General features: G+C 54.1%; 1 protein-coding gene across 2 annotated transcripts; it reads left to right on the forward strand.

Moving 5' to 3' along the window:
- The first annotated feature begins 1429 nt into the window (after positions 1-1429).
- AIFM2 (AIF family member 2) lies at positions 1430-19271 on the forward strand. Of its 2 annotated transcripts, XM_079793993.1 has the most exons (9): positions 1430-1714; positions 9713-9902; positions 10260-10375; positions 11672-11791; positions 12545-12637; positions 14469-14577; positions 15538-15690; positions 16857-17057; positions 17716-19270. In XM_079793993.1, exons 2-9 carry the CDS (start codon positions 9725-9727, stop codon positions 17865-17867), a joined length of 1122 nt encoding a protein of 373 aa, XP_079650119.1. In that variant the 5' UTR covers positions 1430-1714; positions 9713-9724; the 3' UTR covers positions 17868-19270. The 2 variants fall into 2 exon arrangements, with proteins under 2 accessions (XP_079650119.1, XP_079650120.1); XM_079793994.1 differs by lacking the exon at positions 1430-1714 and having other exon boundaries at positions 9716-9902; positions 17716-19271.
- Positions 19272-19330: the final 59 nt, after the last annotated feature.

Below are 19330 nucleotides of genomic sequence, written 5' to 3' on the forward strand. Positions count from 1 at the left end.
GGGCTCTCTGCACCCACTCTGGCACCATTGTTCTTCCGGGTCCCCCGTGGCTGAGAGAAGGAGGTGGAGGCTCCCACACCTCTCACTGTATCCCCCCTTCAGCCTACATTCATGGGGCAGAGCATCAGCGGGGATAGGAGGAGAGGCGAAGGTTCCAGAGAAGAGGAAGATGCAGCCTGGGCTTCGTAGGTGCGATTGTGGTGCTCACAGGAGTACCCCAGCTTTTCTCCCAGCTCGAGACGAATCTGAGCACCAACTTCTACAGGCAGTTGATCACGTGGCTCCTATGCCAGGGGTATTGGATACAAAGTCTTTGACCACAGCCTTCGGAAGAGGCACAGAAAGGGCCACTTCTACTTAGACATTTGTGAAAACCGGGAAGGTGAAGGGCAGTATTCAACAGAGCGCTGGGTGGGCGCCAGGAGGCTGCCAGGCACTGCACGGCCTTGGGCAAGCTGGCTGCTGTGTGCCAGACACCAACTAAGACACTCCACGTGAAGGATCTCGGTGAATCTTTTTCAAAACTCTTAGGGTAGGTGCTAATATTTGTTTAAATAGATGTCATCTCTGTCACCTCATTAGCTTGACCCGACTGCCAGGTTGTAGCTTGCATCAGTCCGTTTCCTTACATATCCTACTTAGTCCAAGCTCTTTTTTCTTCTTTTTTTCTAAATAGTTCCCTCATTTTCAGCAGCCCTCCTACTTCCCCATCCTTTCACCACAGAGCATAACTCAGTGCTGTCACTCTTCTGCTTAAAATCCTGCGGTGGCAAATCCCACTGCCCTTGGGGTGACAGGCCAGTCTTCACCAGGCCCCCGGGCCTGTATCACCGCCAGCAATCGGTCCTGCCTAGGTCTTTGCACACCCAGAGCACACTTGCCTCCTCTCTGCCCAAGATTAACTCCTTCTCATCCTTGGAGAAAGGCCTTCTTTGCTCCCAGTTTTTCTTCCTTCAATGAGAGAGAGATGTGTAATATATTGTCTTTCCCCAGACTATCACCCAATCAGACGGTAAGCAGAAACCAGGCCAGCTTGTTCTCCATGTTATCTCCCAGCTCCTAGCACAGGGCCGGGCATACAGAGGGCTCCAAGGCAGGAGGTTGGTCATCTGCCCCGGGCGGCACAGCGGGTGCCCGAGAGCCCGCGCTCTGAAGTCCGGCAGCTTCTGGCAGAAAGTCGGGCCAAACTTTGATCAGAGTCCCCGGGGCTCGCGCAGGGCCAGGCGACCTCGATCTCAGGGGGCGTCAGTTTCACGGGATGGGGGGGTGGGGGTGGGGGTGGGGGGGGGGAGAGGGGGCGCTCCCATCCGCTAGAGGGCGGGAGGCGAAGGGGAAGGCGGGCGGGGAGTGCCCGCAGAAATCCAACCCGGGAGCCCGCGGGGGCGTGGCCGGGGCGTGGCCAGAGGGCGCCCGAGTCACGTGGGCCGGGAGGGGCCGTGGTCCCGGGGCGACCCGCACCGCCCGCGGCGCCGAGGCGGGAGGCGCGCTCTCGGGCTGCCCGGCGCCCGCAGGGCCCCCCGCAGACTCCCCAACAGGGACCCGCCGGGGCCCGCGGAACGCGACGGGCTGCGGCGGAAGTCGGTGCGCGGAGTTGTGGCCTTAGGAGGAGGGGGCGGTCGTCTGGGACGCGGGCGCCTGCACCACCCCACTTTCCCCAAAACACAACAGGGGGGTTTACCCGGCCGCCCCCGAAGTGCCGGCCAAGTCTGCCCAGGTAAGGAGGGTGCCCCATTCAGCCCCTAACCCCCACCCTCCGGCCCGAGGCCGCCGCTGGTTGAAGCCGGTGTCCCGGGGAAGGAGGAAAGCCTCCGGCTCCAGGAGGGACCTGCCGGGGGCTCAGGGCCCACAGGCTCCGGGTTACACTAGGACAGTGGTCAGCAAACCGCGGCTCGCGAGCCACATGCGGCTCTTTGGCCCCTTGAGTGTGGCTCTTAGGCCAGCTTAGGAGTACCCTCATTAAGTTAATAACGGTGTACCTACCTATATAGTTTAAGTTTAAAAAATGTGGCTCTCAAAAGAAATTTCAATCGTTGTACTGTTGATATCTGGCTCTGCTGACTAATGAGTTTGCCGACCACTGCGCTAGGAGGTCCACCTCTCCTTTCCACGAAGCCCCGCTTCCGCGGGCGCCGGACTAACGGATGGGGCTGGGGAGCCCAGGACGCCTGAAATTCCCGGGGAGCTGCTTGTAGTGGGTGACGGTGGGCGCTTTCCTTCCAGCCCCACCCACCAAACACACCCTGCCTGTCCCCTCCAACAAGTGTCCCTTTGACCCCTGGCTGTGTCTGAGGGTGGGGAGGGGAGAGGCACTTGGGCCCGATGATCTCACAGAGGACTGGCACAGAGCTGGGGGGCAGACATAGTTTGGGGAGGGCTTACCCGGCATCCCAGGTGTGTGTCTCGTGTTCAAGGCCATTGTAAAATATGTAAATGTGTAAACTATCAAGGAGGCCTGCTCAGACTCCACTGTGTGTGTGTGTGTGTGCTCCAGTATGCCCCTGTGCAAGCACTAAGCTCGCAGACCCACCCACCCTCACCCCAGCCCCTAGAGAGAAGCCCTTTAAGAGCACTGTGTGTAACCCCTCATCTGGAGGGCCTCCATTCCAGGGGGAGACTGCTCCCAGTTGGGCCTGGCCTTGTTCAGGACAGCAGTTCAGCAGTAGAGCTGACCAGGGCTGGTGTGCGCCAGGGCCTGGCTGGTGTTTGGCTGGTGGTGAAATAAGAAAGCCAGGAGGGTCCAGACACAGGAAGTGAGCAGACCACGGGGATGTTTTGGGAATCGCTAAGCCACTGGTGACTGGCAGAGGCACATGTTTGTGGTAGGGGAGTGTGCAGGCCACTGGAATGAGCCTGTCTGCCCAGAGCTGCCCTCTCCTGGGGCGTGAAAGGATAGCTCCTTTGTCAGACTCTGAGTCCCTTTCAGAAATTGGTATTTTGGGGTTATATTTAGCATGCATTCCCTGGGGAATGGGCCATGGAAGGCCTACTCTCGGCCTGTCCCCGGCTGGATAGGGGACATTCGTGGTGCTTGGAGTCACACCTAGAGGCCCTCTCAAACAGGATGGCCACTCTGGAAACGTGGCTGTAGAAATTTACCCTGGGCATAACCACTGAGGACGCCAGACTTCGTTTCATTTGTAATCTCTGTGAAGCAATCCTGGACGATGTCCTTGCATTGATTGGAACCCATGTGGTTCCTGCTGTATGTGTTCTGAGGCGTGACCGCTCTACAACTTCGGCATACATGTAACTTGCTTCTTTTTCAGTAGATTCCTAAAAGCCTCTGTTTGTATTGTTTGTATTATTAGAGACTAACACCCTCCCCTCCCTCGCCGGGGGTCAGGCTGGGTCTCCTTGGTAGAAACAGGATTTACTGAGAAAATTCCATTGTACATCAGATTTGTGTGTGTGTGTACGTATATATGTGTGGGCACGAGCATGAATGTGTTGGGGGAAGGGCAAAGGTAAATTTCCTTAGGAGTCCCTGGACAATTAGGGTTTGTTCTCTTGGACCTTCTCTTAAGCGAACCTTCCTGAATCTGGGCAGATTGCGTTAAGACTCTCTGTGCTCTCTCCTTTGGCTTGATGTTCAATTCAGAATCAGATGGTGGGTTTGGCAGTTCTTCAAACAGTTAAATCCAGACTTACCATAGGCCCCAGCAATGCCACTCCTAGGTATATACTCAAGAGAGTTAAAAACATACGTTCACACAAAAACTTGTGTATGAATGTTCGTAGCAGCATTATTCACAAGAGCCAAAAGGTGGAAACAACCCAAATGTACATCAGCTGACGGATAAACAAAATGTACCTCCATACAATGCACTATCACTCAGCCATAGAAAGGAATGAAATACTATACATGCTACAGCTTGGCTGAATCTTGAAAACATTATGCTAAGTGAAAGAAACCAGACAAAAGGTATGGAATGGGCAAATGTGTAGAGACTGACAGAGATTAGTGGCTCCCAGGGGCTGCAGGAGGAGGGAATGGGGAATGACTGCTAATGGATGAGTTTTTTCTTTCTTTTTTTTTTTTAGGGCGTTGAAAATGTTCTGGATTTAATCGTGGTGATGGTTGTACAATTTTATGAGTGTCCTAGGAACCACTGAATTGTACACTTCAAAATAGTGAATTTTATATGACTAATATCTCAATTTAAAAAATTAGTTGGTAGGAGGTCTGCCCTGTTTTTAAAGCTTTATTATTTCTGTAAAAATGACACACTCATTTAAAAATATTCAAGCCGAAGCCGGTTTGGCTCAGTGGATAGAGCGTCGGCCTGCGGACTCAAGGGTCCCAGGTTCGATTCCGGTCAAGGGCATGTGCCTTGGTTGCGGGCACATCCCCAGTAGGGGGTGTGCAAGAGGCAGCTGATCGTTGTTTCTCTCCCATCGATGTTTCTAACTCTCTATCCCTCTCTCTTCCTCTCTGTAAAAAATCAATAAAATATATTTGCCGAAACCGGTTTGGCTCAGTGGATAGAGCGTCGGTCTGCGGACTGAAAGGTCCCAGGTTCGATTCCGGTCAAGGGCATGTACATTGGTTGCGGGCACATCCCCGGTGGGGGGTGTGCAAGAGGCAGCTGGTCGATGTTTCTCTCTCATCGACGTTTCTAGCTCTCTGTCCCTCTCCTTTCCTCTCTGTAAAAAATCAATAAAATATATTAAAAATATTCAAACAATACAAAAAACAAACAAACCCAAAAACAAACTCAAAGAAGAAAGTAGAAACGTCATCTGGGACCGTTGCCTCCTGCACGTCCTCCCCCCTCCCCCCCCCACTGGGGATTGCGCCCGTAACCCGGGCATGTGCCTTGAGTGGGAATCAAACTGTGCAGTGACCTCCTGGTTCATAGGTTGACTCAACCACTGAGCCACACAGACCAGAGCTCAGGTCTGTCAGACTGTGAGGCTTGACCTTGGGCAAGTTACTGACTTTCTATCAAAAATGGAGAGAACAACTCACAGATAAAAAGGCAATGAATGCTAGCTGTTGTAATTATTACATGTATATGTTTATATGTAGCTAGTACACATGTCTGATTGCCCATAGTGGGATTAGGCTGTTCTATTACCTGACTTTTTCATGGACAAACTTTGTTTTTGTTGCATATTTTTATTGATTTCAGAGAGGAAGGGAGAGGGAGAGAGATAGAAACATCAATAATGAGAGAGAATGATTGATCAGTTGCCTCCTGCACGCCTCCCCCTCCCCACTGGGGATTGCCCCCGTAACCCGGGCATGTGCCCTGAGTGGGAATCAAACTGTGCAGTGGCCTCCTGGTTCATAGGTTGACTCAACCACTGAGCCACACTGGCCAGGTAACAAACTTTGTTTTCTAAGGACTTTATTTTTGTGGAGTAGTTTTAGTTCATAGCAAAACTGAGGGCAAGGTACAGAAGATTTTTCATATGTCCCCTGTCCTCACACATGCACAGCCTCCCCCATTATCACCATCCCCCGCCAGAGTGGTACACTTGTTACAGTTGATGAACATGCATTGACACAGTCACCCAAAGACCATAATTTACGTTAAGATTCATTCTTGGTCTTGTACATCGTATGGGTGTGGACAAATCGTGGACACGCATTTCATGTAAAAAGCATCCCCTCTAAAATTGAATGGCTCCAGAATATTCCATTGTATGTGTGTATAACAGTGTATCCTGTAGTCTTCTGTTGATGGGGTCTCCCATTGATTGAGGCTGGATATTTTTTCCATTGATTTTTAGAGAGAGTGAAAGGGAGGGAGGGGGGAAAGAGAGAGAGAGGAAGAGAGAGAGAGACAGAGAGAGCTCGAGAAACATCGATATAAGAGAAACCATCAATTGGTTGCTTCCCACACCCTGACCAGGGCCGGGGCTCGAACCTGCAACCCAGGTACATGCCCTTGATGGGGAATCGAACCTGTGAGCCTTTGGTGCACAGGCTGATGCTCTAACCACTGAGCCACATTGGCCAGGGCTATATGTGCTTTTTGAGCACCTACAGGGTGTGTGGCTGGGAAGCAGCTCTGTGGCTTGAGTACCTGGTTTAGGTATCTTACAGAGTGGATAGTGGCCTCAGGGGCCAAGCAAGAACTGGCACTGGGCCGTGGCTGGGTGGCTCAGTTGGTTGGAGCGCCGTCCTATACACTGAAAGTTTCCAGGTTTGATTTCTGGTCAGGATACATACCTAGGTTGTGGGTTTAATCCTTGGTCGGGGCATGTATGGGAAGCAACTGATCGATGTTTCTCTCTCACATCAGTGTTTCTTTCTCTCTCCCTTCCTCTCTCTCTCTCTCAAATCAGTAAACATATCCTCCAGTGAGGATAATAAAAAAAAAAAGAATTGGCCAAGGCAGACCCGGGTGTGCAAGAATGTTGGGCAAGGGAGGCTGCAGAGGAGGAAGGGTGGATCAGCTGGAGAGCCGCCAGCCCACCATCCCCCAAGTGAGGGTGTCAGAGGTCAGTGGAGGAGAGAGAAGAGCAGATTCCAGGAGGGGCTTCAGGACCTCCTCGTCGCCTCATCCAGCCCCTCATGGTGGGGCGCCCTCAGGCCCAGACCCTGGAACTCTGCTCACTGGAGCTCCAGAGAAGCACCTTGCCTTCATTGAGGGTGTACCTGGTTGGGTGGGCCAGGGTTTGCCCTTTGGGGAAGCCAGTTGATCCTGGGCCAGTTTGCTGCCCCCCAGGCCTGCACTGGGGTTGCTGGGCTTACTCTCCTCCCCGGGAAGGGCCCAGGGCAGGCCTGGTGGTCAGAACTGGTGAGCATGTAGGTGTGACAGGCACCCTGTGCGTGCTGGCCCCTGTCACCTGCCCTCCTGGCCACCCACCTTGTTCCCTGAGCTCATCTTCAGCCTCCCTTTCTGCCACCGGACTTCTTGGCCCAAACTCCATCCTCCGTGGAGAAGGTCGCAGGTATTTTCTAAGGCTCCTCCTGAGCTCCCCTAGGTGGTGCAGTGTGACCTGACCATGGTGGCCCGCCCCTAACCAGCTGGGCAGCCTCTCCCGGCCTTTGCCCAGCCGGCTTGGAAGCAGAGCTCTGGCCTTTCCCTGACCGTGTGGGCTGCTGGACCCAAAGGCAGGCTGGCACAGAGGGGGCCGTGCTGAGGGGAGGTGACACACCCCTTCCATCGCCTGCCTTATTCCCAGCCTCTGCTCAGCTCCTGGTGTTTACTCCTGACCTCGGACGGGGCCCTGGGCCCTCTTCGGTTTTGGCTCCCAGGAGACATTCTCCTTCTGGCCCAGTTGGCAGATTCAGCCCGATGAACACTCAGGACGACCTTTCTGAGGGCCTGGAGCAGTGAAGGTGGCACTGCCTGCTGGGGACTCGTCCTGGGCTCAGCACTGCTGAGGGCTCTTTCCTCATCTGTAAATGGGCAGAATGCACAAGCCTCAATGAGTTGGGGACCATTTAGCCAGTGAGAAACAAAATCCCCTCCAATCTTCTCTGTCAGATCTACCTCCCCCACCAGGTTCTCCCTCCTCCATCAGCTTCTCCCCCACCAGCTTCTCCCTCCTCCACCAGCTTCTCCCTCCTCCACCAGCTTCTCCCTCCCCCACCAGCTTCTCCCTCCTCCACCAGCTTCTCCCTCCCCCACCAGCTTCTCCCTCCCCCACCAGGTTCTCCCTCCTTCATCAGGTTCTCCCTCCCTCACCAGGTTCTCCCTCCCTCACCAGGTTCTCCCTCCCCCACCAGGTTCTCCCTCCCCCAGGGGACAAATTAGGCAGTGGACATTTGAATACCAACAAGAACAGTGCCTGGAGCTCCAACCATAAGCTGCCCCTATAAGTGTGGGGACCATTTGTGGGGCCACCATGTTTTGGAAACCTATGTGTGCAAGGACATCTTAGGGTGCCCCCTCACATTACAGGGGGTAAATGGAGGCCAGGGGGGGAGGGGTGGGCCTAGGACAGTGGGGTAGTCTTCCAGCTGCTGGGGTGCTGCCCGAGAGGGCCCCAGGCCGGCTGGAGCACGCTTCCCCATCAAGGGGAAGCTGTCTGCCCTTCAAGGTTGACCCGAGTCCACATCCTCCTCCTTGCCACCCCCTGCCGCCCCCACTGTGAACCTCCATCCCTGATGCCCACGGCCGCTGTTGGGCCTCTCTTGCTGCTTTCTGTGCATGTCAGCTTTGCCGTCCTTGAGTGTCTCTCCTCGGCAGCCTGCTTTATTTCTGCCTCCTGAGAGCCCGGCACAGGCCAGGAGGAGGTGTGATTGCCTGTTGCCTCCAGCCAGCATCTCCCAACAACCCCTCACTGCTCTCAGGATCTCAGCTGCAGTCCAGGTGGCTCCCCAGGTAGCTGGGCTCCCACACTGGAGAGCCGGAGGCCCCGCACCATGAGCAGCCTTCTCTGGGGTTAAGCTGGACTGGGGTAAGGCCTCTGTCTGCAGCCCCAGGCCAGCTTCTCAGCCCTCGGACAGACTCTGGGATGCGCCAGGGGACCCAGGCTCTTTGGATGGTGAGCCTGATAGATTGCTTCTCAGGCTGGCTGGGGGCACCAGGCAAGCTTCGCCACCTCTTCCTTTTCCCTCTGTGCTGACTCAGCCCAGGGCTGTCCTCTGCCTCAGATGTCCTCCAGTGTCATGCTCTGGGCCAAGGGTTTTTGAATTTCAGCTCCTCAGGAACTCAACCAGGGTTTGCTCAGTCTGCTGGACCCTGGTCCAGCTGCACCAGTCCAGGTGTGAGTGTGGGCCTGGGGCACAGGTGGCCTGCAGTCCTGGCCCTCCACCCTCTGCAGACACTGTCCCTGGCATCAAGCAGGTGCTTGCTCCCCTCTCCCCCTCACTGGATCCCTCACGATCAGCACTGCTCCCTACCGTCCTTCTCAATTCCTTCGCAGTCTTTAACCAGCACTGTTTCTTCTCGCAGCAGACGTCTCTTCTGGCCCCATGTCTCCGGGGAGGCTGCCCAGCAGTCCTGGTGTACAGCCCCTGGCCCAGGAATGCTCGGGGAATGACCTGCCCACTGCAGGCCTCTCCTCCCTGCCCCACGGTCACGGCCCAGTCACACCGCATCCTATTTTGCAGGTTGATGGTCAAAACCTGTCCCTTGATCTCCTTAGACCTGGGGCTCAAGCTGGTGACCTGAGTGGGCAGAATCTGGTCCGAGTGTTTGCTTAGCTTGGGGCTTAAGAATGTTATTCCGTTCCTGTGACGTGGCCCGTGCTTGCAGCTCCCCACAGGTGTGCCCGCCGTCTCTGTTACTGTGCACCTGACCAGCTTCCCAGGTCCGCATCCTCCTCCTGCCCTTCGGTCTGTAAGCCCCTCCTTCGCAAGGGCAGGGACCATATCTGCCTGTCTGTCTCTGACATCTGTCTGTCTGTCTCTGACCCCAGGATCCACAGCACAGGGCACATCAAAGAGCAGGAGCTCATTTAAGTTACGTTGACGAGTGAGCAAATATATTGAATGGGGAAAAATGCAGAATAGTTTAATGTGTGCAAAAACAATTACGATTGTAGGTACACAGAAAATCTCCGAAGGACTCATATAAACTTGGTAACATGGATGCAGTGGAGAACGGAACTGTGTGGTTGGGGGATGGGGTGGAATTATGATACCCCTGTTCCTTTGGAATTCAGATTTTACAATTAAAATCTTAACGATGACATAAATTAAAAAGGTCAAGTCTCAGCATTTGAGGCCTTTCTTGCTGTGGGCTCACCCTGCCCTCCCAGCCTTGAGCTTCCCCTGACTCCGATGTGGTCTCTCCTTCTATCCCTGCAGTGGCGGTTCGAGATGGGGTCCCAGGTCTCCATGGAAGTGAGAGGTGTGCATGTGGTGATCGTAGGCGGGGGCTTTGGCGGGATAACGGCCGCCAGCCAGTTGCAGGCACTGAACATCTCCTTCACGCTGGTGGACATGAAGGACTCCTTCCACCACAACGTGGCAGCCCTCCGGGCCTCCGTGGAGAGCGGTAACGGGCTCCTTTCTGGGGCTTTCTTGGTCTTACCACACTGTGGGCCTGGGGCGGTTTTCTCGACTTAGGGCACGGTACCTAGATTCAACCGCTAGACAAATTCTGGAGAATCTAAAGGTCATTGGCCTTAAGCAGCTACCATATCAAGGCCCTAGAGTAAGAACTTGAGCTTCCCTGAGGCCCCTGGGCCCAGACTGGCACTTTGGGGTGGTGGATACCCTGGGTACACCACTGGCCCAGATGTGTGGTCAGGGGCACCCCTGTTGGTATGCAGTTCAGGAGAGGTTCTGGGTTATTCTGTCTCCTGTGGGCAGCCCAGTTTTACACTGTGACCTCCTCTGTGTCCACTCCCAGGGTTTGCCAGAAAGACATTCATTTCCTACTCGAAGAGCTTCAAGAATAGCTTCCGGCAGGGCGTGGTGGTTGAGATCGATCTGAAGAATCAGACGGTGCTGCTGGAGGATGGCGAGGTGAGCAGGGCTGACAGCTGCTGGTGGGAGACCTGGGCAGGTCTACCTGGCAGGCCTCACGGGGGTGAGCGGCCTCTGGCCCCCAGCCCTGCCTGGCGCTGAGAGCAGCTTCCTCATAAGCAGAGGCCTGACTGCAGCAGCCACGGAGTGTGGGGGCAGACATTTCCTGAGCCTTTCCTGTACCCGGGCACTGGCTTAAGCTTTACACGGTCTCCTGTGATGCCCGCCATGACTCGGGGAAGTGGCGTATCCTCCTGTCACGTGGGGATAAGTGGCTCTCCCGGGATCCCACAGCCAGGAAGATACTCAGCCGGGATTTGAACTCAGGCAGTTTCCTCCCAGAGCCCACGCTCAGAAAGCCAGTGTCCTGGACCAGCCCCAGGCCTGGCCAACCTCCGCGCCCACTGGAATCAAAGGGTAGGCACACACTGGATCCACATCCCTGGATTGGGAAGTCATGGGGGCAGACTTTTCCTCCATTCCTCTTCCTGTTCCTCAGCCCGGGTAGTAGCTCGGCGCCTGGTATACACCTGCAGTGACGTGAGCTCCACCCATGAGCTGCCACCAGCCCAATCGTCCTGTTGAGGGTCACTAATTGCCCTCTGCTTTATCCAAAACTGAAGGGGAATTGGAAAAAGGGGATGCAATGTCTGTCCTTTGATTTGGTGTGAATCAATCCTACTTGGATTAATTTTAGGGCCGGGAATCTCTCGGTTGGAAAGATTGCTGAGAGTCGCCTTGTTCTGTGGTTTCGGGCCAGACTTTTCAGAGCCCTGGAGGGTCCATGAGGGTCCATGGGAAGAGGGGGCCAGGCGGGATGCAGACCTCCCGTCCTCCTCCCATCAGAGCAGCACTGGTTTTGTCAACTTGATATATTTAGGCTCCAAGCAGGATCTCCCTCCCTCCCTCCTTTCCTTTGTTTTGGGGGTGCAGGGGGCAATTTCTTCTAAAATACCTATGAGAGTCTAAACTAATTCCCCATTGGAAGCTGGAATCCCCCTTATTCCCCACAGGTAGTTTCCCGTTTCCAGCTTCCCTGCCCCCCCCCCCCCCCCCCCCCTGTGGAGAGCTCAGCCCTCTCATTTCCATGCTGGGGGCTCTGGCAGGAGGCAAGTCTGCTTCTCTAGGTTCTCCTGGATTCTAGCACCGCCCGCCCCCCCTTGGCTTAACCATGTGATGGTTTTGCTCCCCACCGAGGAGGGCTGCCTCAGTGCCCAGAGGGCTCAGTACCCGTGGGCCTGGGGTTGGATGAGGAACCCGGGCTTGCCCTCACCTTTCTTTCCTTGCCCCTCACAGGCTCTGCCCTTCTCGCATCTTATCCTGGCCACGGGCAGCACTGGGTTCTTCCCCGGCAAGTTGAACCAGGTTTTCAGCCAGCAGGAGGCCATTCAGGCCTACGAGAACATGGTGAAGCAGGTGAGCGCCCCTGGCCCCGGGCAGGGCAGTGAGCGCAGACTGGGTGGCCCCTGGAGAGCAGAACAACTGGGGGGACAACAGGGAGGCCCTAGGAGGTGTTCAGGGCTGTGACAGTGGCTACAAAGATGGAGAGTTATTAGAGAGACTCCTGGGAGGAGACCTTTGGATCTGTCATCAGTGTCTGGACATGAGCACCCAGACCTGCTCACGTAGCGACTGGGGATCCCACCTCCTCTCTCGGGGCTCCTGGTGGCACAGGGCCTTGAGGTTTATAGAGCAGGCTTGGTCCATGCCCTCAGTCAGCTCTCACAGCAGTCCTGAGAGCGGGTGGGTGCTCTGTCCCCTTCGAAGTGATGAGGAGTGGAGACAGGGGAGGATCTCGGGGTGAGTGCTGCTACCTGACTTGGCCAGGTGTTCCCCTCTCTGCACAGCTCTGAGAAGCCGGGAGAAAAGACACTCGTGTAGAGGTTAGGAGCCCGGCTTTGAACTCAGACAGACCTGGGCCATGGTCATCTGAAGGCTGGGCAGGTAGTATGATACCTGCCTCTTGGGGCTGTTGTGAGTGAGCATCAAATGAGAAAATGCAGGGAGACACCCAGCAAGTGCTAGGCCCCGAGGAAGCACTTTAGACCTCACATTTGGAAAGAGTTCTCTACTCTTTTGGCAAGGACCCCTGCCTCCCCCCGACCCCAGTGCTGCCCCTTGAGGCAGGGTGAATTTGAGGGGGTGTTTTCACATTTGCTTCTGCTCCAGGTCCAGTGCTCACAGTCCATCGTGGTGGTGGGCGGAGGCTCTGCTGGAGTGGAGATGGCAGCGGAGATTAAAACCGAGTACCCCGAGAAAGAGGTGGGCAAGCGGCCTTGGCTTTGACCTCTCAGTGGCCGGCTTCTTTCTGTGTTGTCGAAGGAAAATCAGGAATTTGCTCAAGGCCTGGGAGGTGGAGCTCCCTTAACACACAGTGGGAGTCTGTGTTTCCCATCTCCTGCTCTCTGCACTGAGGGATCCCTTAAAGTCCCTTTCTGATGGGAATTTTCCTGGACAGCCAGGATGTGTCCTAGTTCAGTGAGGGGTCCTGCCTTCTGGTCCAACCAGGAGAATCAAGGCCAGGGGAGACCCCTTACAAAGATTAACTCCTGTGTCCCCTCAATGTCCCAGCTTTGTGATCTGAACATAGACTTTACTGCCTCTTTTTGGGGCAACTAGCTTGGTCACAAGTACCTTTAGTTGTTTTTTTGGTCTTGAAGAGACGGTAGCCCTTGCCCTGGACAGCTCAGGGGGAGCCTGTGGTGCAGCCCCTCACCAAGGACTGGCCGGCACTGCCTTCTGCCCACGGGAGGGTGGCCCTGTTCCCTTTTAATGATGGAGGGATAGAGCATCTGGCTGGCACCCTGGAGAGAAAACACACATCCTGGCAGCTGCGAAGGCTCAGCTGAGGGCTGAGCGATGATTGGTAATTACGGAGGCAAGAGCATGCTTGCAGCTGATGCCAGATCCGCTTCTGAGAGCCGCGTGGAGCCTGTGGCTGCTTCTCTTTCCCGAGGGAAAGGCACGTTGGTTTTGAAAAGTGAGATCAATATGGGCTAATTTAATTATACAGTTGTTCTCTGACAAATTGTTGGAAATTATTATGAATAATTGATGTAAAAGTTCATTAATTTTGATTTATGGGGTAAAGACCAGTCTGAAGTAAGAAGTAACTCAGGAAAACTTCCGTATGTTTATGATCAGTAGACACATAACAGTAATAACAGCCACCGTGCTGTTATGTGCTTTATACACACATGCTCATTTCATTACATTTCTTTTTTAAAATTTATCTTTAAAAAATATTTTTATTGATTTCAGAGAGGAAGGGAGAGAGAGAGAGAGATAGAAACATCAGTGATGAGAGAGATCACTAATCGGCTGCCTCCTGCACGCCCCGTACTGGGGATGGAGCCCGCAACCCGGGCATGTGCCCTTGACCGGAATTTAACCTGGGACCCTTCAGTCCGCAGGTCGACCCTCTATACACTGAGCCAAACCAGCTAGGGCTTAAATTTATCTTTATTGTCGAAAGTATTACAGATATCCCCTTTGGTTTTTTTTTTTTTTTTTCTCCATTGACCCCCTCAACCCCCAATCCCTGCCCCCATCATTCCAACATTTCTAGGAGTGGGACCGCGATCCGTCTTACTGAGTTGTCAGGTAGTGTCCAGGTGAGTATCCAAGATGGGATTTCAACCCAGGCAGTCTGATTCCAAAGTCCAGGCTTTGAACACCGTTCCAGGCTGCCTCTCGCTTCCCTGTGCTGACCCACATGCCAGGAAGTGCTAGTTTTAGAACCAGCTTTAATGTAAATGTCAGGTTGACGTACAGTTACAATGTCAATGGCTTATATATAGACTGTGTGACCATAAGTGCCCAAGGACGTTCGAAGTAATTTTCCACGTGGCGCTCCGTGTGGTTGTGGCCTGCTGGCCCATTCTGAGAGTCCTGGACCGGGAACGTGGGCTCCAGCCCAGCTTGCCGTGAGCTGGTTCCAGTGTTGAGCAAATTGCTTCACTTGGGCCCCAGTTCCCAAACCTGTGACCTGAGGTAGGGGAGGAGGTGGGGGAGGCAGGCTGCGTGTTTTTGAGCCCCTTACTGTGTGCAGGAGGCTCAGTGGCTCCTCTGTCCTATGGTCGTTTGTCCCCAGGTCACTCTTATTCACTCCCAAACGGCCCTGGCTGACAAGGAGCTCCTGCCCTGTGTCCGGCAGGAGGCGAAGGAGATCCTGCTCCAGAAAGGCGTGCAGCTGCTGCTGAGTACGTGCCGTTCCCCCGGCCCTGCCCTCCCCCTGGCCCAGTGCGATTGGGCTCGAGGCTGGGTCACTGCCCTCAGCTAGAGGGTGGCCACGTTCTCTGAGTCCTGGGGTTGAGCATCAAAGCCCATTTGAGCCCTGATGTCCGAGGAGGTTGTGTCTGCCCTCGGGCAGGACAGAAGCCCTCATACTTACAGGATTTTATGTCACGGACCAGCACTGTCCTGGCTGTTGGTTTGGACAAAGTGCAGGTGGTACCTATTTGTTGAATGATTTTTAAAAAATCATCTAAAGGATTTGACCTGGATTATGATGTCTCTGTGGTGGAGAGAATAGGTTTTTTGGTTTGTATCTTGAGGGTGGTGAGAGTGTGGCTTTTGTCCAGAGCAAGAGGGAGGAGAACCACCCAGCAGCTAGCGAGTGGGCTCTAACCCCAGGGTGTCCTCCTCACTTCGGGGGCTCAGCTCTTTGTTTTATTCAGGGAGGGGGTGGTGTCTGCTCTATGAAAGCCAGGCTGGCACTTGTCTCCTCGCTCCTGGCTCTGCAGTACTGTGATCACCTCTACTTTCAGGCAGTGAGGAGGGTAGGCTGGCTTCACCTTTGTCTGGAGGGCCTGTCCTGCCTGGGCAGGTTGGCATAGCTCACCGTCGGGGAGGCATGTTGGAGGTCTTCCTCAAATAGCTTTTCCCAGAACTTGGGAAACTCAGCCTCAAATTGCTTCTTGGAACTTTCCTCCCATCGTATCCCTTGGGGCCTGGTGTCCAGATTGTGCTTGTGGGGGTAGCAGGTGGACTGGGGGAGGAGCAGGGTGGGAAGGGGGAGTGGAGTCATTGCCTAATTGGGCTACAGCCTCCAGGCCTTTCCTGGGGCCTCATGGGTCTCCAGACTTCCCCAGGTCAGCTTTGGCGTGGACCAGTCTTGTCCACCCTCTGCCAGCCTCCTGGTCACAGACCTCCCTTGACAGGTGAGCGGGTGAGCAACATGGCAGAGTTGCCTTTCAATGAGTATCGCGAGTGCATCAGTGTACAGACGGACAAAGGCACTGAGGTGGCCACCAACCTGGTGATTGTCTGCAACGGCATCAAGATCAACAGCTTTGCCTACCACCGTGCATTTGGTAAGCAGGTGGCAGAGCCACTGTCCACACCTCAGGTTGCCTCCTCCTCACTGCCCAGTGTCCAAGGCCCCTCAGGCCTTTCCCCCAGGAATCGGCACCCCCTACTTTTCCCCTCCATCCCAGCAGCTCTTTCGTCTCCTCTGAATGGTGACATCAAACTTTAAATTTAGGTTCAGGTTCACTCTTGCTGTCCTTTCCTCAGCTGTGATAATGATTTAGCTCAAGATGAGACTCTTCCAAAATGGGGGCCCGCCCCCAAGCAGCAAGAGACGAGAACAGGTTTCAGAGAGCTGGAAAAGGTCTGCTTTCTCTTCCTGTCCTTGGATCACGGATGCAGAGGAAATTCTGGGGTCAGGCCTTTCTCTGTCCACAGGTGTGCTGCTCTCCCCAAACCCTGACCCAGGTGTGTGGCCACTTGGGCTGGGATGACCATTTGGGAAGTGGGGGCAATATTGTGGCCTCTTGTCCTTAAAGCTCAATATTGGACCATCGAGCTGATTGAAACATCGAGCTGATGGACTCAGGCCTCCATGTGTGAATGGAGACTCAGTGGCTCCTTGTTGGTCAGGCCCCATGTCGCTGTGTCCTCAGGTTCCCTCATTGATTCCTGAGTCCCACTCCTGCCCGGGGAGCGCCTCCTCTGTGCCTGCAGCAAAGACTTATCCATCCCAGAGGAAGGAAGCTAGTCCAGGCCAGGCATGTGTGTGGAACTGCGGGTTAATGGACAGAGAGCCCAAAATTTAACACCTAATTGTCCTAATGATATACTTCAAAGATAAAAGTCCCTTAAAATGAAAAGTTTATCATTTATTAAAGCCCTGTATTTATTTTAAAAAGCTGATCCACGTTCAAAAGAAAATTCAAGAGTTGGCCAAGTTGTGAACGTAAGCACCGTGTTAGTCATGGTAACTTACAGAGGCATGCACGTTACAGAGAATGGCCCTGGCCGTCTTTCTGGTCAGTTTCCACCCTGGAATGGTGACCTTGCCTCTGCAGAGGAGTTCTGCGGTGGGGCTCTGAGCGGATCAACTGGGGGGGCGGCGTGCCTCGGAGAATGTGCCTCTTGTGGTGGCTTGACCGGCACCAGAGCTCCTCTTCTCTGTGCTCCGGGGGCCACTTCACATGGCAGCTTAGGGTTTTGGTTTCCTGTTGGTTTTGCCTGGCAGATAGTGGACTGGCCAGCAATGGTGCCCTGAAGGTGAACGAGTACCTCCAGGTGGAGGGCTACAGCCACATCTACGCCATCGGCGACTGTGCCGACGTGAAGGAGCCCAAGATGGCCTATCATGCTGGCCTCCACGCCAACATCGCCGTGGCCAATATCATCAACTCCATGAAACAGAGGCCCTTCAAGGCCTATAAACCAGGTGAGGGAGTCCCATGTGCTTCACAGTTTTTAAAAAAATATATTTTTATTGATTTCAGAGAGGAAGGGGGAGAGGGAGATAGAAACATCAATGATGAGAGAGAATCATTCATTGGCTGCCTCCTGCACGCCCCCTACTGGGGATCGAGCCTGCAACCCGAGCACATGCCCTTGACTGGAATCATACCTGGGACCCTTCAGTCTGCAGGTCGAGGCTCTATCCACTGAGCCAAACCAACTAGGGCAACTTTTGCTTCAGTTTTAAATGAGTAGGGGTTAATCATGGTCAGAGTCTTTGAGATGACTGACCACTAGTACCAACATTTTTTTTCTTTTTAAAATTTTTTTATTAATTATGGGAGAAGGAGAGAGAGAGAAACATCGATGTGAGAGCAAAACATCGATTGGCTGCCTTCTGCACGCCTCCTACCGGGCACTGAGCCCGAAAGCCCGGCAAGTACCCTGACTGGGAATCGAACCGGCAACCTTCTGGTGCACAGGACGACATCCAACCCCAACGGCCAGGGCTAGGACAAACTTTTAAAGCTGGCGACAGAAACACTCCCTAGAGCGCTTTAATAATTTGTAATTAATCAATAAATCTGGGAATTGCCTGCCACCGATGGTGAGCAGGACTCGTTTGTGCCTCTGCTCCACAGGTGCACTGACGTTCCTCTTGGCCATGGGGAGAAATGACGGTGTGGGCCAGATCAGCGGCTTCTATGTGGGGCGGTTCATGGTTCGGCTGGCCAAGAGCCGGGACCTGTTCGTCTCCACGAGCTGGAAAACCATGCGGCAGTCTCCACCCTGACGAGGAGGCTGGGCGGGAGACGAGGTACCACCGTCACCTGGGAACGGATTGCCTGACAAGTGGTACCCGCCTGACAGCTGTCAAAGGGCACTCTTTCTGGAGTAAGATGCCACTGATGTACTCACCAGAAACACAACTTACTGAAAAGCAAAAATGGAGAGGAGAGAGAGAAACAGAAAGGGAGAGAGAGAGAAAGAGAGAGACTAAAAAGACACCCCCTAGAGGATTCTTTCTGGGTTTGGCAAGGCCGAATGCTTCACTCGGTCCTGGGAGTGCGAAGCCAGCCTTCTGCATAACAGCTCCCCTTGGATGTGTGTGCGTGTGCCGGCGCTGGGTCTCCTGAGGGCTGGCTTCCTGTCTGGAGGGCAGGAAGGAGGGCCTGCCAAGTGAGACCAGCTAAGGAAGGGGGTCTTGCACCCCAGTCTTGCCCGTCGTTCAGAGGGTGGGGAAGCCCACACATCCTGCAATACTCCAGTTGTTAGTGGGAGGCTGATTTTAAACTGTTAGTCCCTATAGTCTTTAATCTTAACGAAACTTTCTATATTTCAATTTTTATACCATATATACTATGATTATATATCATAGGTTATATTTAAGAAGAAAGAGATAAAAATTTCCCTGTTGGTTAGTCCATGCTAACAGTGAGTTTTTACTAAGCTAAGGGAAGTTAAGACCGAGACCTGGCCTGCCAGCTGCTGGAGGTGTTTAAGGGGAGGCAGCCGAGCTGTGTGACCTGTGGATGGGTCGCCATCGGTTAACATCCAGGGAGCAGACGAGCCCCTGTGTGCTTCCAGGCTGCTGTCATGAGCAGAGTTACAAGTGAAAAAACTCCTTTGTGGTTTTGTGCTTCTGGTTTCTTGGCCAACCCTAATGTCACTTACCTGGAGACGCGGCCTGGTAGGGAGGATGCCTGCCAGCAGCTATGTTAAGGGTGTACTGACTCCTCTGCTTGGGAGAGAACTTCAATCTGGAGGAGCCTATTTTGGACCCCGTAAGTTCACTCTACAGCAGAAGTGGTTGATCAGTTCATCCGAATAAACTCAGGTTCTGGCCCTGCCCAGCCTGCCCCTCCCTGCTTACCTTTGATGTGGCCTCTGGATACTTGGCCAGAGTCCTTGGACACCAGCCTCACGGGGGCTCTCACTCCATCCCGTGTGGGCTGTGGCCTGGGCTAATGAGACATGCGCCTCTCCCCCAAGCATGGCTTCCCCACTGGGGCATCGCCCAGGGCTGAGTTCCTGTGGACCAAGGCCAACGAGGCCCCCCTTCTGGAAGCAGGACCCGATGCCTGAGAAACAGGCCCTTCTGTGCTGTCTGACCTGGGGCCTACCTAGCATGGCGGGAGCCAAAGCCCATTGGAGACAGGCCTTGTTCTGTTTATAACATTCTAGACGTGCCCACACCCATGGGGACAGTTTTCCAAACAGGAAAATGTTGCAATAAAAGAATATGTTGTAAGAAAG

This window comes from Cnephaeus nilssonii (assembly GCF_951640355.1).
Source record: "Cnephaeus nilssonii genome assembly, chromosome: 16".
In the NCBI taxonomy this organism is placed as follows: domain Eukaryota; kingdom Metazoa; phylum Chordata; class Mammalia; order Chiroptera; family Vespertilionidae; genus Cnephaeus; species Cnephaeus nilssonii.

Excerpts from the sequence above, each read along its gene's own strand:
- AIFM2 (XM_079793993.1), top strand. The coding sequence starts at position 9,725 with ATGGGGTCCCAGGTCTCCATGGAAGTGAGAGGTGTGCATGTGGTGATC. Across the intron at positions 15,691-16,856 it reads TGCCTACCACCGTGCATTTG|ATAGTGGACTGGCCAGCAAT; the intron begins GTAAGCAGGTGG and ends TTTGCCTGGCAG. Across the intron at positions 17,058-17,715 it reads CTTCAAGGCCTATAAACCAG|GTGCACTGACGTTCCTCTTG; the intron begins GTGAGGGAGTCC and ends TCTGCTCCACAG.